Here is a 26183-nt window from a genome sequence, read left to right as displayed (position 1 = left end):
TTTTTTATTTTATTTTATTTTTTTTTTATTGGTGTGTAATTTACCAACATACAGAAAAACACCCAGTGCTCATCCCGTCAAGTGTCCACCTCAGTGCCCGTGAATCATGTTCATATTGAGTATTTTAGTATTCTAGGGCCTATTTAAAATCAGAACTGCCTTGAAGAGTTACACTTTAGCTTAGTAATATAAAATAAGATTTTTCCCAACACAAAGCACCAATAAATGTCAAGTAATTATTTCCAGCTCTAAACATAATAGTTGTTTAGATAAAAAGATGGTGTGGGCTGGGGAGGGAAAAATGATAGGATGGTTCAACTTTATATATTCAGAACTATCACTAAATTTAAATTCAGAAATTTGAATGCCAAAGAAAAACCATCCTGTACTGCCATTTACTATTTCTTTTAATTTTGTTTGCAACCATTTGCAGTCTACCTTTTGTTCCATTTCTCTCTGTATCTCTCTCACACATCCCACACCACACTCACACACACACCACACACACACACATGCACACGCACACACACACACATAAGAATGGCTAATCAGAAAGGCTAGGATAATTATTTCTGTTCTTTTGTTTGCATATTCAAGGCTATGATGATAAAAACTTACCTTCCTTTAAGGATTATGTATGTGCATTCATTTTCAGGATACTTAACATTTAAGAACCTCTGTGTTTTACTTTTCTGGTTAAACGGTGGCTTTCCATATGTCAAAAGGAGACATAAGTTCTTAGATAGTTATTTTTTAACAAAAACATTTAGTTTAAGTTTCAGATAATTAAACTCATTATTCATTTGATTAAGCCATCATGATTTTTAAAATTTTTTATGGCTCTTTCTCTGCTGACTTAATAAAAAAGAAAAGCATAAAAAGGAAAATATTTTTTACTAAAGCTAAAGAAATAATTCTGTTATTTTCATTACTGCCATGATGAAGCAGATCAATATGAGACATTGTTTATTTCCTTTCAAATAAGGTCATTAAACCACCAAAACAATTAATTGAATTAAAGCAAAATTATATTGTTTTAATATTTTGCTCCTACTTCACTTGCTAAACATAGATTAACAGCTCAAAATACTTGGCTAAATGTTTTCTGAGAACAAAATGATATAAAATTAAATATATGCTTTGAATTTGTCATAAATTACTGTAGACCCCTTCTAGAGAAAAATTTCACAAGATAATAAAACTTATAGATTAATTTAAAGATTGTACAGATCCATAGTTGCTTGTATGCTTGTGAAATTAGCATGGATTTTTTTTTGATGAAAATAATTTTCTTGCTGCAACTATATGGCTTTTAGAACACAATTATGGAGAAGAGGGAAATGAATATTTAAGAAACTTTTATTGTTTTAATATGTGCCAAAAGATATGAAAAATGTATAATTAATGTTTACAAAGTAGTTGCAAGCAGCGCAGAAGGAAAAAATGCTATGAAAGAGGAAATAATTGAGGTGAGTCTTGAATATAAACCTTCCATGTATTTTCCCCCATTGCATTCCTTTCTTAGGGTACAGAAATTATAAAATACGACAACCTTTTCCAATCCTTTGTGAGTGCCTGTCTATAATCTGCCATGATAATCTATGCAGCCATACCAACTGACTTTCCCCAAACACATTATTATTAAGGTGTATTAAAAATTTAAGAATTTTTCTTAAAATCTGGCAAATTTCTACTCCCGGGATGTTGCTTCCTTTCACTGAAATGCCCATGCTTAGTAATCAGCTGCTGTTTCTCCAGACAACCTTATACAGTCTTTCACAATAGTTGATAATTTTGAATTAATTAACAAAATGTATTCTTATGTTCTTTACTAATTAAGTCTTCAAGGGCAAAGAGAGTCTATTTCTTATAACTCCTGCTTTTTGTAATATTTATTTATGTGAAGATTTTATTTATTTATTTATTTATTTATTTATTTATTTATTTATTGGCAAGAGAGTAGGGGGAGGAGCAGAGGGAGAGAGACAAGCAGACTCTAGGCTGAGCACAGAGCCCAATGCTGGGCTTGATTAGATCCCATGACTCTGAGATAATGACCAGAGCTGAAATCAAGAGTCAGACCTTTAACCAATTGAGCCACCCAGGCACCCTGTAACATTTTACTTTAACAAAAACTTGAAACAAACAAACAAAAAGCAACAACCTGAAATTACTTTTAATGTTGTTATTGTGGGGAAAAAATCAACAATATAGTATATAAAAATAGTAAAAAGAAATAGCATAGCTAAGTGTAGTAAAATTTCTCTTCAAATCTCAATTTCCATCCTTGAGGTAAGTACAAAGGATACTTAATTATTTTTATTTCGCTCAGGACTTTAAATATATATTTACATGAATTTATAAATACATATGTGCAAAATTTTGATTAACATAAGTTGGTTTATTAAATCATACATACTGTGATTCAACTTGCCTTTTTTACTTCATGATGTATGTAGGATATATTACTTTTTGAGTGTATATTGGTCCAACATATTTTTTAGAAGTTACTATGTTATGAATTCACTATAATTCAACTTAATACTATTTTAGAGCTGAACATTTGTATTATTTATCAAATTATGCTATGAGAAATGTTCCTGATATATAATCACTCTTATATTTAAGGTTTTATGCACATTTATATTTTTCCAAAGCCTAGATCTAGAAATGGAATTTTAGTCATACTGCATGCACATTTTAAATTTTGTATATACTGTCAAACTTTATACAAAATGGTACTACCAAATTATACTCCACCAAGTATTCAAATCCCTGTTTTTCTATACCAACATTGGATATATAATTTTTTCAGACTTAGCTCATCAGATGGTTTAAAATAATTATCATTATCCCTGGATTGTATATTTGTGAATTTACCTACTCACTAAAATTGGTTTTTAACCTCAAAATCAATACTCATGATACTTTCTGGACCATTCATGGACATGCTCATAGCAATAAAAAATCTAAATGGTCAACACACAGTGCCTTCTTGTTTCTGTTCTCATACCGTAAATCAGTGTAATTTCTGCAGGCTATTAGTACCATGTTTTCCTCATTTTTGTGGTTGTTTGTGATTTTTCTGTTTAAAATGGCCCCCTAGGGGGGCCTGAGTGTCTCAGTCAGTTAAGTGTCAGACTCTTGATTTCAGCTCAGGTTATGATCTCAGGAAGTGACTAGCCTAGAGCTCTGAGTTCAGTGGGGAGTTGGCTTGAGAATTTATCTTCTGCTCCCCCTTCCCCTCCTCTCTCTCCCCCTCTCTCTCTCTTTCTCTCTCTCTCTGTGAAATAAATAAATAAAATCTTTTAAAAAATAAATAAGTAAAATAAAATGGCCCTCCAGTGCTAAAGTGCTGTCTGGTGTTCCAAAGTGCAAGAAGGCTGTGATATGCCTTAGGGAGAAAATACATGTGTTAGAAAAGCTTCATTCAGGTATGAGTTATAGTGCTCTTGGTTGTGAGTTCAATGTTAATGAATCAGTCAACAGAGTTTATTAAATAAAGTATCTTTAAACAGAAACACCCATAAAACAAGGTTATGTATCGATCAGTTGATGAAAATGTGACTAGAGGTTCTCAGAAGCCTACTCCTGGAACTCCTCTGGGAGTAGTGGTTCAGTTTTTGTGGCAAGTTTATAGAACATAATTACCACAAATAACAAAAATCAACTGTATTTCATTTTAATTTGCATTTCCTTAATTATTAATGTTGTAAAACATCTTTTGTATGTTTCTTGACAGTTGCATTTCTCTTTCTGCTATTACCATTTTATAGCTCTTATCTCTTTTCATTATATTTTCCCTTTTTTTTTTAAAGATTTTACTTATTTATTAATGAGAGACAGAGAGAGAGAGAGAGCAGCAGAGACACAGGCAGAGGGAGAAGCAGGCCCCATGCAGGGAGCCTGAAGTGGGACTCGATCCCGGGTCTCCAGGATCACGCCCTGGGCTGAAGGCAGCAATAAACTGCTGAGCCACTCGGGCTGCCCAGATTCTCCCTTTTTCATCAATTCATACGAGTTTTCTTTATATTAACAGTACTGAAAATTATCCTGTGCATATATTGGAATACCTTCCCCAGTCCATCTGTCACAACTCAGTTTTCTGATACTTTCAACCACCTCCTTTTTAAAAATGTAAATGACAGTTATCATTCACTACCCATTTTATGGCTTCTTGCTTTGTGTTTAATGTACCATAGTTGTTGGTTTGTTTTTTTTTACCTCTTTTTGAGTTATTTAGAATTTCTTTTCATGTAATGCAAGGATCATTTCTATTCCCTGATAGTCATGTATGGCTAATTTTTTTATACTGTGCTTTTTTATTTTTTTTTTAATTTATGCATGAGAGACACAGGCAGAGACATAGGCAGAAGGAAAAGCAGGCTCCTTACAAGGAACCTGATGTGGGACTCGATCCCAGGACTCCGGGATCATACCCTGAGCCAAAGGCAGATACTCAACTGCTTAGCCACCCAGGCATCCCTATACTGTGCTCTTTGTAGTCTATTATTTTATCATTGGTTGTAAATCCAAGTTTTTAAAAATGTGTTTTTTTGGTCTTTTCTGGACTCTTGATTATTCAGTTTCTTGGTTTATTATTTGAAAGGTATCATACTGTTTTAATTTTTTTTATTTTATACTATAGCTTTTTATTTGTCAGGGCTTCTCTTACTTTATTTTTAAAAATTTCCTCCACATTCTTTTTTATCTTTGTGTGTTATTTCTTCCAGAGCAGCAAAGTTTATTTACCCTAGAATTTAAAAGGCAATTTTAATAATATTTATTCAAGTCAGAGGAGTAAACTGCATTCCGTAACTAGAAATGTTTGCATAGCTTGTTCAGTATGCCCACTTTCTTTGTTCTGTATATTGCTTCACTTGTCATCTTGATCCAATCCCCAAAAAGACAGGTTTTGTTTTTGTTTCTTATAAAGCCAAGTTGTCATTTGTTTTGTAAGTGGGAAATCAGAGCAAAAGACATGATATTCAAGTCTTTCAAAAAAAGACTGTTTTGCCTAAGTGCTGTGAAATATAATTGACACAGAATTTACCTTCCTAGTTGCCAGGCACTTCATGACAAGAAATGGAAGTTATCTATTTCTTGGTCAGTGTTGGGGATATAGTGAAATTACATTTTTTTATTCACAGTCTTCAGAATTTATGTAGGCTACCTTCCTTTTATATTGAAACATAGAATAACTACATAGGTACAGTTGTGGTCATGGTTTCAATTATGCTGTCATCATAAATTGATGATTAAATTATAATTACCAATATCCTCAAAGTTTTTACATGTTTGTGTCTTTATATGATAGCCTGGATTGTAGGTGTGTTATAGACAAACAGTTTTCTGTAGGTATTCCCTTATTATATTAATAAAATTTAATTATTTTCATATCTTCTTACCTATCCATTTCCTGGAGACATCTAGGTATTTATGTATGGATTTTGTTAAACTTTTAAAGGATTAAACTGTTTTTCCATTTCTGGCACCTCCTTGTTATGTCACTATGTATTGACATATACTCCTGTGCACTTTTTTTTTTTTTTAGAGAAAATAGATCTCCATAGAAAATAGACATTCTCCAGTCCTATGTGAGCCTGTTTGTGAACCAGTTTGTCCATATGTATCAGAAATGTAAAAACTGCTTTCTATACCTGTTTGAATTGTATATAGTTACCGTGCATTAAATATATATTCTGATGATCCCCCACAATTTTTTTCAAATGCTATTCAGCGTATTTTTACTCTCAGTTGCATACATTTCCATACAACTATAGATCTCTTTATGTAATCCACCTTTTCTTTAAAGCCTATCCATCCTCCTTTTATTGTATTCCAAACATGCCTTTCATCACCCCAAGTAAGTCTCAGGGAGGCCTGTAGGGTCGTGTATAATTCCTGTGTCTTGGAAGTTTAAATTTACCATGTCACCCATGCTCAGTGCATTAAGCGGTAAACATATTTTGCCTGAAGGCTTCTACATGCCTCTTTTAAAGTTTCCTCCATGACTTATTGGGCTTTAACTCTATTGTTAATATTCTTTTCAGACCAAAAGAGGCAGTAAATCTAAAACAAACTTAGAGATTTTACTGCTATAACTTTCAGACCCACCTAGCCTCCTATAAGGAGAAAATTGTTCCTTTACTGGGATAATTTTTTCTACTTGTCAGATTATTATTCTTCAGTGATTAATTCTTTAATTATATCAAAGCATCTTTCCCCTAGAAGTTAAAAATACTGAAATAAAATTATTTATTTCCATTTATTTTTCCATTAAAGTGGACAATTATATATATTTTTCATGTCTTGCTTTTAGTTACTTCACTAGTTTAACCTGAGATGATTCAATAGACAATATTTTTGTTATTATTGTTTTTTTAATAGATAAAAACATGAATCATAGAAATTAACCATCAAGGATTTTTGAACTTATATGTACTTGTCCAAGTATGTGTTAGCCCTAGAGATACCAGGACTAAGGATGCTTATGTCCTAAGGAATGTTTTATTCTTTAATCATAAGAATGAAGAATGAAGAATGAAGAATGAAGAATAAAGAATGTTTTATTCTTTATTCATAAGAATGAAGGAATGTCCTAAGGAACTTATATGTACTTGTCCAAGTATGTGTTAGCCCTAGAGATACCAGGACTAAGGATGCTTATGTCCTAAGGAACATCAGCCTTGGGCAACATACAATATATGTAGATGATATAATTTTAAGGTCACTTGAATACTCTTCCTGATTCCCTTTCAGGCACTCCACAGAGCCTGTCATCCTTCAATTGGTGGATCTTGTGAGGAAAATTCACTTAATGCTATATGAAATTATTTAGAAGATAGTAGTGTGATTTTGTACTTTAGAGCTTTGGCTCTGGAATGAGCCTGTTACATTCTAAATGCTGGACCCATGCTTACATTATGGGCTCTCTTGGATAATTTATGAAACTACTTTACAGCTTCCTGTGCCAAAGTCTCAGTCAAATGAGAGGAGGAGTATTTATTCAAAGTATTTAAAACTTGGAAGAAGAAAAAAATAAATAAATAAAACTTGGAAGAGCCCAACTCTGACCCATTCAAAAGTCCACTGCTCACAGCAGTCAAGTGTCTTGAAGGGTCCCTGATGTGTCAATCATCACATACTAAGTGGAAGATGACAGGGAGCTGGAGCAGCTGAAGTGCTGGTTGGACACTTAGGGTGTTTTGACAATGGCTATTTAACTCAACTTATGGGGAAATACTTAACTATTTTAATAGTTCAACTGAACTGGAGCAACCCAGTGACTATCACTAATTATTTACACTACATTATTTACACCAGATCTTTCCCAAATAAGTTTTTCTAAGGAGAAAAATAATGACATCAGAAAAAGATAAAAGGAAAAGCATGATCAGACTGATTGAAAGGGTGAACAAGCATCAAACACATGGTGCCTCCTACACAAATTAACAATTAGCGGTTACAGCATCAGCAAAGTCATTGTATGTAGATTGTACCTGTGGCAAGATCTCGGTTATGCCTTAAGTGTTTTGTTTTTGTTTCTGCCTGAAGCTGACTTTCCAGTATTCCCAGAGATTTAGCGAATCTTTTGCCTTTCCATTATAATCTAAGTTAGCTGGATTTAACTTCTCTGGTTTATGACTGAGAATACTCGTAAAAATCTGGTACCAGGACTGGATTATTGGCAGTAAGACTCCCTAATATGTAGAATCGATTTGCTGGAATACCCATACATTAGAATTAATTTGCTGAAGAATTCTATCATTCCTGGGTAGAAAATTGATTTTTTTTTGCTATATTTGGTTAAATTATGGTTTTTTGTGTCAGAATAAGAGCAACATCTTCAAGGGCTTGTTAGGAAAATATCAGGGTGTTGCAGGGTGTTGATTGATTCTTATGTCCATCACTAAGAAGTTTTAAGAAAGAGACAAACTTAGGCTTCTCCCAACACAAGAAATAAAGAAAATACAGTTTTATAATAAATATTTTTCTCTCTGTCATTGCTATCCAAATTGACTGACATATGGATAATTTGATTCTGTGCATCGATGGAAAATATACTGTAATCCAAATTTAAGGTCTGATATACTGAAGCAGAAAGAATTCTCAGAAGGTAAGATTAGGTAAAAGATAATCCTGAACTCTTAAACATCTTTCAAATATCTCTGCTTAACCCAGTGATTTCAACTTTAGCTGCACATTGCTTTTTAAAAAATAATGATACTTTGTTCATAGCTATTGAAATTCTTATTCAATTTAATTTTTCTTAGAAAGTGCTTTGAGCATTGTTTTTTTTAAAAAGTTCCCTAGGTAGTTCTTGAAGAATAAGTCTTTCTCATTGAAGAAGTCTCTGGAATGTAGCCTGAAGGACAGACTCATATTCCAGATTTTGATTTATCTCAGTTTGAAATCATTAGTTTGTGAACCAGAGGGTGGTTAGTGCACAAAGGCATGCTGTGAGGAAACAGAAATTCTCACATACAAAAACTGCATAAGTGTGATCTTTGGGTGTTGTTGCTAGCCAATTAAATAAACCTGAAACAAATACATTGTAAACTTACTGAGGTTTTTAAAATAATTACATTGAAGTAAAATGTAACTTTAATATTCTGTATTTTTATTATTCTGACAATTAAATGAAGTACTATAAGTAAATTACCTATCAGAGTGGCTCACACAAAATAGGCACTCACTGAGAGCAAGTGATATCATCAGCAGTACTATATATCTTTACCACTCCTCCTTCTACTAACACTACTTCTACAACTACCAGTACTTCTACTACTACTACTACTACTACTACTACTACTACTACTACTATTACTACTACTGAGAGCTAGAGATCAAGTTTTCTTGCTCTTATTCCAACACAACAAACCATAATTTAACTAAATATAGCAAAAAAAAAATCAATTTTCTACCCAAGTTTTCTAAATAAGTCCAGGGATTCACTCAACCACAGTTATAAGGTGTTCTTTCTTATATGCTACAGCACAAACAACTTATGGGTTTTTTTCCTTCCTTTATTTTTTTAAGATTTAAAAACATAATTTTTAAGTAATTTCTACACACAAAGTGGAACTTGAACTTACAACCCAAGAGCAAGAGTCACATGCTCTATTGACTGAAACAGCCAGGCACCCCACAAATCATTGGTGTTTTAACAGTCCCTTTGGGTCCCTGAATGCATTTCACCCAAGGGAAAATTTGTTGTCAATGGTGATTAGGATACCAGACCCAGTCTCTGAAAGCCAACCCCTCAACACCTCCTGATGTGATTTATTTATAATACAAATAGTAACATTTGAACAGCAATTGAAGGTGCCTGGGTGATTCAGTAGGTTAAGGAACCAACTCTTGATGTCACCTCAGGACATGATCTTGGGGTTGTAGGATCAAGTCCCACAGTGGGCTCTGTGCTCAGCAGGAAGTCTCCTTGAGATTCTCTCTCCCTTTCCTCATCCCCTTCTCCCTTCACGGCACTCGTGCACTTTCTTTCTCTCAAATAAATAAAAAAAACTTTGAACAGCAAGTGACCATGCTTTACTGACAGGTGTTTCTTTTAGTATATACTTCGGACGTCCAGATCAACCCAGAGGCCTGTCAGTGAGTGGATTCTTGCCAGCATTCCAGGGAGGGATCCAGTGGAGAACTGTCTGGTATACAGACAATATCAGGAAGGCTATTAGATCAAGAAGGCAGAAGAAAAGGGCTGGGAGGCCACTGAATGCAAGATTTTATATGAGGGAGTGGAGGAGATCAGTCTGGGCAAGGGGTAGGGGCATGTAAGCGGGAATGATATGAAAAGTTGGAACAACTTGTTTATGGTGTAGTGTACCCTTAAGTTAGTGATTTTGTGATATCTAACAAACTGCAACAATTACAAAATGGAGTTATTATTTATTTTTGTCACAGCTGTGTCATCACTCAGTTTTTACTTTAATACTTAAAGAAGAAATTGTTACCTGTCTTTAAGTGCCAGTATTCTGTTCTCTTTTCTTGTCCTTGACAAAATTTAATACTGCATCCTATCCCCACTCCCTACCTTCAATATTACTCTGATCTTTATTGGGTGAGATTTATGGTGTTGAAATTATTTGGCAAAAGCTAGTTATTTTTATTGAGGCAAATTCTTTGAAATCGATTAACATAACTCATGCTGACCTTAAAATATCCCCAAATTTCTTGCTTATATGTGTGCCCTGCTGGGAAAAAGTGCGTCTGTAGTATCCACGGTATGTCTGTGTTTAAGTTCATATTTAACTGTCTGTATATTTGGTTGAAAGTTGAAATTGCTAAGGTTCTCTTTCCAGTATGTAAGAATATGTAGCAACTCCTCTTCATTTGATTTACTATCTAGATCCTTCGTTGGCTACAAACAGGTCATCCTTCTTATGTAATCTTTTTCTGTAGGCTTCAATGTCTTTCTAACAACTTCCTAAAACGTGATTGAGCTAATTTTAAAACGGCATCTTTGCTTCATCTCTGTACATATCTTTGTCTAGGGCTCCACCTGTTCACTTTTGGCAACTGCTTTGATCAAAACCAGCCTGAATTATATCTGGGAAAAGGCAGGAAAGAATTTCTGAGTCATAAAATTCTATCACACGTATCAGCACTGGGTTAAGAAAAAAATAAATCATTCTCATTCACTTAGAAAGTAAACAAATGATTCTGTCAAAGTTCTATTTGCAGAGCTTAATATACTCAATGATTATTGCAGAGAAGAAGGAATACATATAATAAAGTAGATGCAGGGTTTGGGCTTATAGATATTTGAGTGTGTGTCCAATCTCAAACACTTAGAAGCATGTGATATTTTGGGGCAAATATTTAATCTATGTAAGCCCTTGTATTTTTTTGCTTAATAATATGGTACTAAATTTTACTATGAAATATCATTTTGTAGATTGAAAAGTAGTGTTTGAAAAATGCCTGACATAGGGATGTACACTCTCACTACTGTTATTTAACATAGTGCTGAAAGTCCTAGCCTTATCAGTCCAACAACAAAAAGTCATCCAAATCAGCAAGGAAGAAGTCAAATTTTAACTATTTGCAGATTACATGATACTCTATAGAGAAAACCCAAAAGACTCCACCAAAAAAATTGCTAGAACTGATATATAATTGAGTAGAGTTGCAGGATGCAAAATCAACATCCAGAAATCTGTTACATTTCTTTTTTTTTTTTTTTTTTTTCAATTTTTTTTTTTTTTTTTTTTAAATTTATGATAGTCACAGAGAGAGAGAGAGGCAGAGACACAGGCGGAGGAAGAAGCAGGCTCCATGCACCGGGAGCCCGATGTGGGATTCGATCCCGGGTCTCCAGGATCGCGCCCTGGGCCAAAGGCAGGCGCCAAACCGCTGCGCCACCCAGGGATCCCATCTGTTACATTTCTATACGCCAGTAATGAAGCAGCAGAAACAGAAATGGAATCAATCCCATTTACCATTGTGCCAAAAATCATAAGATACCTTGGAATAAATGTAACCAAGGAAGTAAAAGATCTGCACTTTGAAAACTATAGAACATTGATGAAAGAAATTGAAGATGACACAAAGAAATGGAAAAGCATTCCATGCACATGGATTGGAAGAACAAATACTGTTAAAATGTCTATACCAAACAAAGCAATATACACATTTAATGCAATCCCTGTCAAAATACCACCAGCATTTTTCGCAGAGCTGGAACAAACAACTCTAAAATTTGTATGGAAACAGAAAAGACCCCAAATAGCTAAAGCAATCTTGAAGGATAAAAACAAACCTGGAAACATCACAATCCCAGACTTAAAGCTATATTATAATGCTTTAGTGATCAAGACAGTAGGGCACTGGCACAAAAACAGACTCATAGATCAATGAAATAGAATAGAAAAATCCAAAAATCAACCTACAACCATATGGTCAACTGATCTTTGACAAAGCAGGAAATAATATCCAATGGAAAAAAGTCTCTTCAGCAAATGGTGCTGGGAAAACTAGACAGAAACATGCAAAAGAATGAAACTGGACCACTTTCTTAAATTCAAAATGGGTGAAAGACCTACAGCTGAGACAGGAAACTATCAAAACTCTAGGAGGGGGAACCTGGGTGGCTCAGTTGGTGAAGCATCTGGTTTTGGCTCAGGTCATGATCCTGGAGTCCTGGGATGGAGCTCCACATCTGGCTCTCTGCTCAGTGGGGAGTTTGCCCCTGCCCCTCCGCTTACTCTTTCTCTCTCTTGCTCTCTCTCTTTTTCTCTCAAATAAATAAATAGATTTTTAAAAACGTAGAGAAGAACATAGGCAGCAACCTCTTTGACAATGACTATAACAACTTCTTAGTATAAATGTCTTCAGAGGCAAGGCAAGTTTTGCTTCAAAAGCAAAACTGAACTATTGGAACTTCATCAAGATAAAAACTTTCAGAATGAGAATAGATATTTTCAAATGACATATCTGATACAGGGTTATATCCAAAATCTATAAAAAATTTATCAAAATCAATAATCCAAACCAAATAATCCAATTAAAAATTGGCAGAAGATATGAACAGACATTTTTCCAAAGGAGATGTTCAGAAAGCCAACATAATTGTAAAAAGATGTTCAATATCATTAATCATCAGGGAAATACACATCAAAACTATGTGTATTTAATATTAATCATCAGAGAAATACACATCAAAACTATGTGTATGTGATGAGATATCACCTCACACCTGTCAGAATGGCTAAAATTAACAGCACATGAAACAACAGGTGTTGATGATGATGTGAAAAAAAGGGAACCCTCTTGCACTTTTGGTGGGAAAGCTAATTGCTCTATTCATTCTAGAAAACAATATGGAGGTTCCTCAGAAGTTAAAAAGTAGAACTACCCTATGACCCAGTAGTTGCACTCCCAAGTATTTACCCAAAGGATACAAAGATACTCATTCAAAGGGGCACATGCACTCCAATGTTTATAGAAGCATTATTAATTATTGTCAAATTATGGAAAGAGCTCAAATGTCCATTGACTGATGAATAGACATCAGTCTGATGAATAGAAGATGTGATATATATACAATGAAATGTTACTCAGCCATCAAAAGAATAAAGTCTTGCCATTTGCAATGACATGGATGGAGCTAGAGTGTATTGTGCTAAGTGAAATAAGTCAGTCAGAGAAAGACAAATACCATATGATTTTACTCATGTGGAATTTAGGAAACAAAACAGATGAACATGGGACCAGAGGGAAGAGAGGCAAACCAGAAAACAGAGTCTTAATTATAGAGAACAAACTGACAGTTACTGTAGGGATGGGTTAAATGGGTGATGGGTATTAAGGAGGGCAGTTATGATGAACACCGGGTATTGTATATAAGTGTTGAATCACTAAATTCTACACCTTAAACTAATATAAATTACACTATATGCTAATTGAAATTTAAATAAAAACTTGAAAAAGGAGAGGAAAAAGTGCTTGGCAAATAGTAGACATTATTATGGTTAACACTATTTACAAAGAGATGATTAAGAATATAATGCTTCTGAGACAAACATTGCAACATTATGGGATGCAATCATACCCTTCGATTTGTTATAATATCACAAATATACATAGCACATATTTAGCAATAAGTCATTTATAGTTTGTTTTTGCCAAAAACAAAGTTACCAGTTTTCTTAATCTTTGATTTTGTAAAAGGCCTTAATGAATAAGCAAGTGCAAAGTTGATGTTTTGAAACAAGTAACACATGGGAGGAATAAAGCAAGAGAAATACACAAGCATTACTCATACTATACATGTTTTAAAAACCCTATCCCTGAGATATGAGATTTATTTGGCAGAAAATATGACTAACAATATCAATAGCAGAAAGAAGCCTACATTCAATATTCTGTGGTCAATACTCCCAGGTGACTATTTCAGACAATTCAAAACTATATCAGTTTCTATTAGAAACACTAGAATTATTGGTATTTAATTCACAAGTGAAAAATTCGATATGGTAAACACCAAACATGTTATCTGATAACATCCAAAGAGTATTTGTAGAGATTAATCATCCAGTGACAAGTTGAAATTCCTGTTCATTTGCATCTTACTTTCAATATATTTCTCTTTGGACCTTGAAGGGACCCTGCTATTTTACAATTCACCAGAGTACAACCATTTTTTTAAAAAGATTTATTTATTCATGGAAGACACAGAGAAAGAGGCAGAGATATAGGAAGAGGGAGAAGCAGGCTCCTCACAGAGAGCCTGATGTGGGACTCAATCCCGGACCCCAGGATCACGCCCTGAGCTAAAGGCAGATGCTCAACCACTGAGCCACCCAAGCATCCCCACTACAAGCATTATTTTGATTATTTGTATCACTTGAAATATATCTTCTTTTAATTAAATAATTATACAATCAAGAGGGAATTTGAAAGACCACCAACTTAATGACCTGTATCCAAGTGTATCACCTAAACTGTTGATTCCAACCTTTGTTCATATTTGAGGAACTTCATAAATGTAAAAATGTTTCATAAACATCAGTAGTATATTATTATTGGAAAGTATTAGTTGACAAAATATCTAATAGCAAAAACCTAATATGAATTTAATAATTTTCAATGATTTTGCATTAATCAAAATATTCTCAATTTTTTTTAAAATAACACATGTGAATGGAACATATTCATTCATTAAAGATAATATTTTGTTTATATATGGATTTTCATTCCACTGGTAATATCTTCACTGGATGTCCAGAGTCGAGATCCCCCGATTAAAAACTAGGGTATAAATCAGACTTTTGATATGCCCCAGAAGCCCTTTATTAACCTCGCTTAGTTATTTACAGCACTATCGGCAATTTCAGAGTTAATCATTAGTCTCAGTGGTAATTCTATGAAGGAGTTTTTCTCATTTTTAGGTTGTATATAAGGAAATATAGTATATAGTTTCTTAAAGTCTCTTTTGCTCAATAGTATGTTTACAAGATTCATCCATGTTGTTGCTTATATTAGTTTTTGTTCATTTTTATTGCTGTATAATATACTTTTATCTTAATATACTATACTTTATTTATTTTTTTTTAATATACTATACTTTAAAAAATAAATTTATTATTGACAGATACTGGTAGTGTTTCTAATATGGGCCTATTATGAAAAAATACCACCATGAACATTCTTGCATTCTCTAGTAAATGCTTTTTAGTACAGGTTTTCCAAGAGAACCTATTTCTCAGAATGGAATTTCTAGGTCATAGCTCATGTATATGTCTAGCTTTAGAAAGTACTGAGAAATGACTTTTTAAATTGATATATAAATTTTTTACTCCCATCTATTAGTTTGTAAGAATTCTCATTATCTCCAATCTTGTCAACTCTTGGTATTTTCTGACTTTTTTTTCTTTGCAGCGATTTGCATAGATATATAGATAATATTCTTATTGTAGTTTTAATTTGTATTACCTTAGATAATACTAAGGTTAAGAAATATTAAAATATATTCATTTGTGATTTGGATATTCTCTTTGAAGTAGTGTCTATCCAATCCTTCTATTGACCAGAATATTGGCTGCCCTATATTTTTTATTAATTTGTAGGTTTTTCAGTAAATAATATACATTAGTATTATGTATGCATTGCAAATACTCTCTTCCACTTCTTAGCTTGAGTTTTCTCTTAATGAATTTCTCCTAATGTTTTTATTTGATGAGAAGTTCTTCATTTAAGCTAACTCATTTCCCCCCTACATTGATAGTCTTTTGTAGTCTTTTAAGGAAATTCATCTTTACCCCATGTTTTTGAAGATAGTTTTCCTACATAGTCCTGTAGCTATGTGCTTCCTCCTCTTACATCACCCCAATACTTCTATTAATACACTTTATTGATGTTGTATATGGTTTGAATTCCTGATAATTACTTCTTCAAGCATTGATGTACTTCACTGTTTCCTTTATTCATGGGACTATAATTCCATGCTTTGGAGGCATTTTCTTATATTTTTCTTTGTGTTTTCTAACCAGTTTTATTCCCATGTTTCAAGCTCAGCATTTTCTTCTAAGTTATCTCTAATTCATTAATCCTCTATGTCTGATCTTTTTGTTATTCCTACCTTCAAGTGTTAATCCCATTATCAAGTCTTTATGTTATTTTATTTTTGGTTTTATAATTACTTTTTGATTTTGATCAACAATCTACTAAAATTCCCTATACTGAAGTATGTTATCTTAAACCTATGAATCATAGTTATCATATTTATAACATTAACATCTGCATCACTTTTCAATCCCTTTTTACTTTTTCATTTTATTTTTTCTTTTGTGAATTGATCTCATATTCTAAAAGTCTGTTAACTTATGATTGGATCCTAATCATTGTGTAAAAATATTGTAGGAATAACCCCTATCTCTGGGTGATGTTTGATCAACAATCTACTAAAATTCTCTATACTGAAGTATGTTATCTTAAACCTATGAATCATAGTTATCATATTTATAACATTAACATCTGCATCACTTTTCAATCCCTTTTTACTTTTTCATTTTATTTTTTTCTTTTGTGAATTGATCTCATATTCTAAAAGTCTGTTAACTTATGATTGGATCCTAATCATTGTGTAAAAATATTGTAGGAATAACCCCTATCTCTGGGTGATGTTGTCTTCCTCCAGATATTATTTACTTTGCATATTTAAGACTTATTTCCTGCACCCAGTATTGGAATTGAGCAAATTTAAAACTTTCAGGGCTTTTGAGGGCTGGTCTATTTTAGGTTTGTTTTTAAACTTGAGTGTAGCCTTCCAGGATATGGTGTACTAATCAGGCTTCTTAATTGATTGGTCCTGAGCTCTATTTTGCCCTTATCAGCCCTGTAGGACAGCTGAAAGATCTACATGATTTCTCAACTGCTTATTGAGTCTCAGCTTCTAGTCTCTACCCTGCTCTACCCCTCCCTACCAGCAAATTCCAGGAAACAAAAATGGTACCAAGTAACAGTTTTGTTTAATTAAGAATTTTCCTTTCTCTCTAAGATTTTGTCCCCTGCAATCGTGGTCATCTTCATAACTTTCTGATGCCTCCAAAGAGACTTGATGCATTTCACTCATTTTCCAGTTGTAGAGTTGGCCTGGAACAAGCTAGTTCATCATAATCAAAATCAAAGTCCCAAACCTAATGTATTTTTGATAGATTAGTCTTGGTCTGTTCTACTAGAATCAAAAGAAACAATAACTTTACATTTACTCAATGTCACAATTTTCTTCTCTAACTAAATGCATCAACGATTTTCTCTTTCTTCTGAAGGGAGTGTTTCCAGTTGGCATTTATCTTTGCTGAATGTCTTCCTGATTTATTCCCATTTTGAAATGTAGGGCCCCAAACTGATTGTGAACTTTTAGTGCACACCTGACTAATACAGAAAATAACAGAATTCCAACTTCCAGTACTTAATACTTGAAATTCTATTTATTGCTATGTCCTTTGAATCCTTTCCAAAAACTTTAGACAATCTTTCTCTTTCTATTTTGCTCCCATATTATGTATTGTATATTTTCACATTTTAATTATTTTAATTACCTCACCAGGCCAATAAGCAATTAGTAAGTAAAAAGTAATTACTTACAATAAATGGTAATTACCCAAGGTCAGAGACCATGTTTTATTTTCCTTATTTCTGGCATACAGTTGAAGCTAAACATGTTTACTGAATGAATAAACAAAATTCCTTACAATTCCATTTTTAATTTGTGATTTGTTAAAAATGCAGTGTTTTCCCTTCTCTAACTATACTCAGGTATTTTATGGGCAAGATTATCCTAAGTGTATCTATTAAATATATGTGTATTTCATTTACACACATATTTAAAAGCTCATTTTAAAATCCTCACAAACATTGTGCTACTGTCAAAAGCTTTTGGTACACAGGCAACCAAATAAGCTATTCTTTAGAAATATGTTAATACTCAGTAAATAAGCTACCTACCAGAAGTAGATTTACTGAAGCTTTATTGATAGGCATTTATTGACAAATTTTTAGTTTTTTCCTGACATAAGGCATCTATTCTTTTTCATTGCATTTTGTTATTCATCTCTATAGTAGTTGTAATATAGGAATTACCGTTTCCTGAATTCTCACCAAGTTTTGTGTACTGAAATATTCCCTGCAAATTAGATGTTTTTTTCCATTAAAACAACCATAGCAATAATGTAATAGTGCTAACTTAATGATATTAAAATATTATTTTTTCATAAATACTAAGATTAGTGGCCACAAGGTAAGAAAATCATAAAAAATAATGTTTAAGTAGTATGCAATTTAAAAAACATAGGGTGTTGATCATATAGGAAAAAGATTTCACTTAATTTCTTTTAATTTTTCTTTCATTATTGCAACTGAATGAAATTTTATGTGAATTACTTCAACATTCATTAGTGCTTTGGGCATAAATCCATGGGATTGCTCTTTCCTACTAATCAGAGATGACTTCAATATCTTAGATTTAGAATACTAAAAAGTTCGGGAAAAATTTAAATAACGTGAGAAGTTTTTCTAACGTAAATTGAAATGCTCTTACCTTTTATTTTTGTTCTTTTAGGCAAATCAGGAAAATAAATTTATAGATTTTTTAAAAAACATTTTTCTCGTTTTATTGAGAAATAATTGTATATATCACTGTATGAAGTTTAAGATGCAAAGCATGGTTTTATTTACATATATTGTGTAATGATCACCACAATAGGTTCAGTTAACATCCATCATCTCATCTAAATATAAAGAAAAAAACTCTTCTCTTTGTCATGAGAACTCTTAAGATTTACTCTCTTAACAACTTTCCTATGTATCATACAGCAGTGTTAACAGCATATCCCTCGTACTTATTTGATGACTGGAAGTTTGTACCTTTTGACCACCTTCTTCTAATTCCCTCTCCTCTAACTCTCATCTCTGATTACTACAAATCTGATATCTTTTTCTATGAGTTTTTTTTTTTTACATTCTGCATGAGTGAGATTTGTCTTTCTCTGACTGACTTATTTCACTTAACCTATTCAAGTTTCATCCATGTTGTCACAAATGTTAAGATTTCCTCATTTTTAATAGCTGAATAATTCTACATTGTATATATACAGTGTGTGTGTGTGTGTGTGTGTGTGTGTGTGTGTGTGTGTGTGTATCACAGCTTCTTTAGCCATTCATCCACTGGTGAGCACTTAGGTTGTTTTAATGTATTGGATATTGTAAATAATGCTTCTATGAACATAGGGGTGCAGATATCTTTTTGAGTTTGTGTTTTAAGTTTCTTTGGATAGATTTCCAGAAGTAAAATTTCTGGATCATGTGGTAGTTCTATTTTTACTTTTTTGAGGAACCTCTATATTGTTTTCCTATAGTGGGTGTGCCGATTTACAATCTCACCAACAATATACAAGGGATCCTTTTACTCCACATCCCATTAGCATTTGTTATCTCTTGTCTTTTTGATGATGGCCACTCTTAACTGCTGTAAGGTGATATCCCATTGCAGTTTTAATTTTTACTTCCTTAATGACTAGTGATATTGAGCATCTTTCATATGTATTTGTTAGCTATCTATATATCTTCTTTGAAGAAATATCTATTCAGATATTTTATCCATTTTTAAAATTGAATTATTTGTGTTTTTTTGCTATTGAGTTGTATGTGTTCTATATATATTTTGGGTATTAATCTCTTCTCAAATATATGATTTGCAAATATTACTTCACATTCTTTAGGTCTTTTCACTTTGTTGATGGTTACTTTGCTGTGCAGAAGCCTTTTAGTCTGATATAGTCATTTATTTTTTATTCAGTTGCTTGTGTTTTAGTTATAATTTCTAAAAAATTATTACCCAGACCCATGTCAAAGAGACTTTTTCCTATATTTTTTTCTAGGAGTTTGATGTTTTTAGGTCTTACATTTAAGTCCTTATTCCATTTTGAGTTAATTTTTGTGAGTGTGTAAGATAGAGCTCAAGTTTCATTCTTTTACATATAATTATCCAATTTCTCCAGCACTATTTATTGAAGAGACTATCTTTTCTTCACTGAGTATTTTTGATTCCCTTGTTAAATATCACTTGACCATATATGCCTACGTTTATTTCTGAGTTCTCAATTTTGTTCCAGTAGTCTATTTGTCTGTTTTTATACTAGTACTATACTATTCTAATTGCTATAGCTTTGTAGTATAGATTGGGAACAGGAAATCTGATGCCTGCTGCTTTGTTCTTCTTTCTTAGGATTTCTTTGGTTATGGGGTCTTTTGTAATTTCATGTAAATTTTAGGAGTATTTTTTCTATTTCCATAAAGATTGCCATTTGAATCTTGATAGGGATTGCATTGACTCTATAGATGGCTTTGGTAGTATTGACATTCTAACTATTAATTTTTCCAATCTATGACTACAGGATACCTTTTCATGTATTTGTGTCTTCTTCAATTTCTTTCATTAATGTATTGTTTTTCAGAGTAAAGATCGTTCACCTTATTGGCAGAATTTATTCTTTAGTATTTCATTGCTTTTGGTGTTATTGTAATGGGATCGATTTCTTTATTTCCTTTTCAGAAAATGTGTTTTAGTGTATATAAGAACACTACTAACTCTTTGTAAATTAGTTTTATAACCTGAAACTCTCAATATGATTAGTTCTCACAGCTTTTTGGTTGTTTTTAGGGTTTTCTATATATAAAATCATGTCAGTGTGTTAGCTAACTGGAATGAAAATAAAAACTTAAAAAAAGAAACTAAAAAATATAAAATACAATCATGTCATCTGCAAATAGTGATGATTTTACTTCTTTCTGTCGAATTCTAATGTTTTTTACTTATTTCTCTTGGCTGATTGCTCTAGCTAGAACTTCCAGTACTGTCTTGAATCAACGTGGTGAGAGTGGGCACTCTTGTCTTGTTTCTGATCTTAGAGGAGAAGCTATTGACCTTTGACCACTGAATATAATATTAACTATAGGCTTGTTTTAGATGACCTTTATTATGTTAAAATATGTTCCTTCTAATCTTAATTGTTATATTTTTTTATCATGAATATAGGTTATAGGTTGAATTTTGCCAAATGCTTTTTCTGCATCTATTTAGATGATTATATGGTTCTTTTCTTTTATTCTATTAATATGAATGAATGAAACATTGAAACATACACAATGATTTGTATATGTCGAAATATCTTTGCATCCCAGGGATAAGTTCTACTTAATCATGGTGAATAGCACTTTTAATGTGTTATTGAATTCAGCATACTAGTATTTTATTAAGAATATTTGCATCTGTATTCATCAGGGATATTGCCTCTGGTTCCCTTCTAGTAGGGTCCTTATCTGGCTTTGGTACCTGGAAAATGAGTTTGAAGTGTTTTTTTGTTTTTGACCTTTTTGGAAGAATTTGTGAAGGATTAGTATTACTTCTTTAAGTGTTTGGTAAAAATCACCAGTGCAGCCACCTGTTCCTGGAATTTTCTTCATTGGAAGATTTTTGACAACTGCTCAAATTTCCTTATTAGTATATATACTATCTATCTATAGAGAAAGAGAAAAGAAAGAGAAAGAAAGAAGGAAAGAAAGAAAGAAAGAAAGAAAGAGAGAGAAAGAAAGAGAAAAAGAAAGAAAGAAGAAAAAGAAAGAAGAAAGAAAGAAAGAAAGAAAGAAAGAAAGAAAGAAAGAGGAAGGAAGAAAGGAAGATAAAAAGAAAGAAAGAAGAAAAAGAAAGAAGAAAGAAAGAAAGAAAGAAAGAAAGGAAAAGAAAGAAAAAGGAAGGAAGGAAGGAAGAAGAAAGAAAGAAAGAAAAAGAAAGAGAAAGAAAGGGGGAGGGGCAAGATGGCGGAAGAGCAGGGTCTCCAGGTCACCTGTCCTGGAACGCTACAGTGAGAAGAGTTCGCGCTTCTATCAAGGCAGGAAGACGGGGGAAAAGAAATAAAGACACAAAAGGCCTCCGAGGGGGAGGGGCCCGCGAGGAGCCGGGCTGAGGCCGGGGCGAGTGTCCCCAGGACAGGAGAGCCCCGTCCCGGAGGAGCAGGAGCTGCACCAACCTTCCCCGCGGAAAGGCCTCCCCGGGAATTGGAGCAGGATCCCCAGAAAGGCGGGGATGCCCTCGGGCTCCCTGGGACAGTAACAGAGGAACTGCGCCCCGGAGATGCGCCGAGCTCCCTAAGGGCTGCAGCGCTCGGCGGGACCCGGAGCAGCTCGGAGGGGCTCGGGCGGCGGCTCCGCGGAGGGGGCTGCACCGCCGGGAGCGCGAATCCAACAGCGCAGGCTCCGGAGCACAGGGCGCCGGGACACAGCCCAGGATCCGGCCTCCCCCGGGACAGGCAGAGGCCGGGAGGGCCCAGGACAGCGAGGACGCTCCTGCCTGGAGCTGAGCAGATCAGCGGCCCCGCCCGGGAGCCCCCAGGCCCTGCAGACGGAGAGCCCCGGAGCTACTGCGGGAGCTGACTCCAGGGTCCCAGAGCTGCCCCCGCCACTGTGGCTTCCTCCCGGGGCCTCACGGGGTGAACAACCCCCACTGAGCCCTGCACCAGGCAGGGGCTGAGCAGCTCCCCCAGTGCTAACACCTGAGAATCAGCACAGCAGGCCCCTCCCCCAGAAGACCAGCGACACGGACCAGTTCCAAGGGAAGTCAAGGGACTTAAAATATACAGAATCGGAAGATACTCCCCCGTGTTTTTTGTTTGTTTGTTTTTTTGTTTTTGTTTTTTTTCTTTGTTTTTGTTTTGTTTTGTCCTTTTTTTTCTTTCTTTCTTCTTGATTTCGGATTCCTTCCCTCACCCCACCCCACCCTTTTTTTTTTCTCCTTTCTTTCTTTTTCTTTCTCTTTTTCTTCTCTTTTCCCCCTTTTTTTTCTTCTTTCTCTTTTTTCTTTTTCTCTTTTCTTTCCTTCTCTATCTTTTTCTCCTTTTCCCAATACAACTTGTTTTTGGCCACTCTGCACTGAGCAAAATGACTAGAAGGAAAACCTCACCTCAAAAAAAAGAATCAGAAACAGCCCTCTCTCCCACAGAGTTACAAAATCTGGATTACAATTCAATGTCAGAAAGCCAATTCAGAAGCACTATTATACAGCTACTGGTGGCTCTAGAAAAAACCATAAAGGACTCAAGAGACTTCATGACAGCAGAATTTAGATCCAATCAGGCAGAAATTAAAAATCAATTAAATGAGATGCAATCCAAGCTAGAAGTCCTAACGATTAGGCTTGACGAGGTGGAAGAACGAGTGAGTGACATAGAAGACAAGTTGATGGCAAAGAGGGAAACTGAGGAAAAAAGAGACAGGCAATTAAAAGACCATGAGGATAGATTAAGGGAAATAAATGACAGCCTGAGGAAGAAAAACCTACGTTTAATTGGGGTTCCTGAGGGCGCCGAAAGGGCCAGATGGCCAGAATATGTATTTGAACAAATCCTAGCTGAAAACTTTCCTAATCTGGGAAGGGAAACAGGCATTCAGATCCAGGAAATAGAGAGATCCCCCCCTAAAATCAACAAAAACCGATCAACACCTCGACATTTAATAGTGAAGCTTGCAAATTCCAAAGATAAGGAGAAGATCCTTAAAGCAGCAAGAGAAAAAAAGTCCCTGACTTTTATGGAGAGGAATATTAGGGTAACAGCAGACCTCTCCACAGAGACCTGGCAGGCCAGAAAGGGCTGGCAGGATATCTTCAGGGTCCTAAATGAAAAGAACATGCAACCAAGAATACTTTATCCAGCAAGGCTTTCATTCAAAATGGAAGGAGAGATAAAGAGCTTCCAGGACAGGCAGGAACTGAAAGAATATGTAACCTCCAAACCAGCTCTGCAAGAAATTTTAAGGGGGACTCTTAAAATTCCCCTTTAAGAAGAAGTTCAGTGGAACAATCCACAGAAACATGGACTGAATAGATATGATGACACTAAACTCATATCTATCAATAGTAACTGAACGTGAGCGGGCTTAATGACCCCATCAAAAGGCACAGGGTTTCAGACTGGATAAAAAAGCAGGACCCATCTATTTGCTGTCTACAAGAGACTCATTTTAGACAGAAGGACACATACAACCTGAAAATAAAAGATTGGAGAACCATTTACCATTCAAATGGTCCTCAAAAGAAAGCAGGGGTAGCCATCCTTATATCAGATAAATTAAAGTTTACCCCGAAGACTATAGTGAGAGATGAAGAGGGACACTATCTCATACTCAAAGGATCTATCCAACAAGAGGACTTAACAATCCTCAATATATATGCCCCGAATGTGGGAGCTGCCAAATATTTAAACCAATTAATAACCAAACTGAAGAAATACTTTGATAATAATACACTTATACTTGGTGACTTCAATCTAGCTCTCTCTATACTAGATAGGTCTTCTAAGCACAACATATCCAAAGAAACGAGAGCTTTAAATGATACACTGGACCAGATGGATTTCACAGATATTTACAGAACTTTACATCCAAACTCAACTGAATACACATTCTTCTCAAGTGCACATGGAACTTTCTCCAGAATAGACCACATACTGGGTCACAAATCGGGTCTGAACCGATACCAAAAGATCGGGATAGTCCCCTGTATATTCTCCGACCATAATGCCTTGAAATTAGAACTTAATCACAACAAGAAGTTTGGAAGGACCACAACACGTGGAGGTTAAGGACCATCCTGCTAAAAGATGAAAAGGTCAACCAGGAAATTAAGGAAGAATTAAAAAGATTCATGGAAACTAATGAGAATGAAGATACAACCGTTCAAAATCTTTGGGATGCAGCAAAAGCAGTCCTGAGGGGGAAATACATCGCAATACAAGCATCCATTCAAAAACTGGAAAGAACTCAAATTCAAAAGCTCACCTTACACATAAAGGAACTAGAGAAAAAGCAACAAATAGACCCCACCCCCAGCAGAAGAAGAGAGTTAATTAAAATTCGAGCAGAACTAAATGATATCGAGACCAAAAGAACTGTGGAACAGATCAACAGAACCAGGAGTTGGTTCTTTGAAAGAATTAATAAGATAGATAAACCATTAGCCAGCCTTATTAAAAAGAAAAGAGAGAAGACTCAAATTAATAAAATCATGAATGAGAAAGGAGAGATCACTACCAACACCAAGGAAATACAAACGATTCTAAAAACATATGAACAGCTGTACGCCAATAAATTAGGAAATCTAGAAGAAATGGATGCATTCCTGGAAAGCCACAAACTACCAAAACTGGAGCAGGAAGAAATAGAAAACCTGAACAGGCCAATAACCAGGGAGGAAATTGAAGCAGTCATCAAAAACCTCCCGAGACACAAGAGTCCAGGGCCAGATGGCTTCCCAGGGGAATTCTATCAAACGTTTAAAGAAGAAATCATACCTATTCTACTAAAGCTGTTTGGAAAGATAGAAAGAGATGGAGTACTTCCAAATTCGTTCTATGAGGCCAGCATCACCTTAATTCCGAAACCAGACAAAGACCCCACCAAAAAGGAGAATTACAGACCAATATCCCTGATGAACATGGATGCAAAAATTCTCAACAAGATACTAGCCAATAGGATCCAACAACACATTAAGAAAATTATTCACCATGACCAAGTAGGATTTATCCCTGGGACACAAGGCTGGTTCAACACTCGTAAAACCATCAATGTGATTCATCATATCAGCAAGAGAAAAACCAAGAACCATATGATACTCTCATTAGATGCAGAGAAAGCATTTGACAAAATACAGCATCCATTCCTGATCAAAACCCTTCAGAGTGTTGGGATAGAGGGAACTTTCCTCGACATCTTAAAAGCCATTTACGAAAAGCCCACAGCAAATATCATTCTCAATGGGGAAGCACTGGGAGCCTTTCCCCTAAGATCAGGAACAAGACAGGGATGTCCACTCTCACCACTGCTGTTCAACATAGTTCTGGAAGTCCTCGCCTCAGCAATCAGACAACAAAAAGACATTAAAGGCATTCAAATTGGCAAAGAAGAAGTCAAACTCTCCCTCTTCGCCGATGACATGATACTCTACATAGAAAACCCAAAAGCCTCCACCCCAAGATTGCTAGAACTCATACAGCAATTTGGTAGCGTGGCAGGATACAAAATCAATGCCCAGAAATCAATGGCATTTCTATACACTAACAATGAGACTGAAGAAAGAGAAATTAAGGAGTCAATCCCATTTACAATTGCACCCA

General features: G+C 34.7%; 1 protein-coding gene across 1 annotated transcript in view; it reads left to right on the top strand.

Annotated features, from left to right (window-relative positions):
• Window positions 1-26183, top strand: part of CNBD1 (cyclic nucleotide binding domain containing 1) — a 541281-nt gene that overhangs the window by 383870 nt on the left and 131228 nt on the right. The window contains exon 13 of the mRNA XM_041768591.1: window positions 1385-1469. Coding sequence (XP_041624525.1) covers window positions 1385-1469 — 85 coding nt within the window. The remainder of the gene's footprint in view (window positions 1-1384; window positions 1470-26183) is intronic.

Source organism: Vulpes lagopus, chromosome 9 (assembly GCF_018345385.1).
Source record: "Vulpes lagopus strain Blue_001 chromosome 9, ASM1834538v1, whole genome shotgun sequence".
Lineage (NCBI taxonomy): Eukaryota > Metazoa > Chordata > Mammalia > Carnivora > Canidae > Vulpes > Vulpes lagopus.
This window is presented reverse-complemented; position numbering and strand designations above follow the sequence as displayed.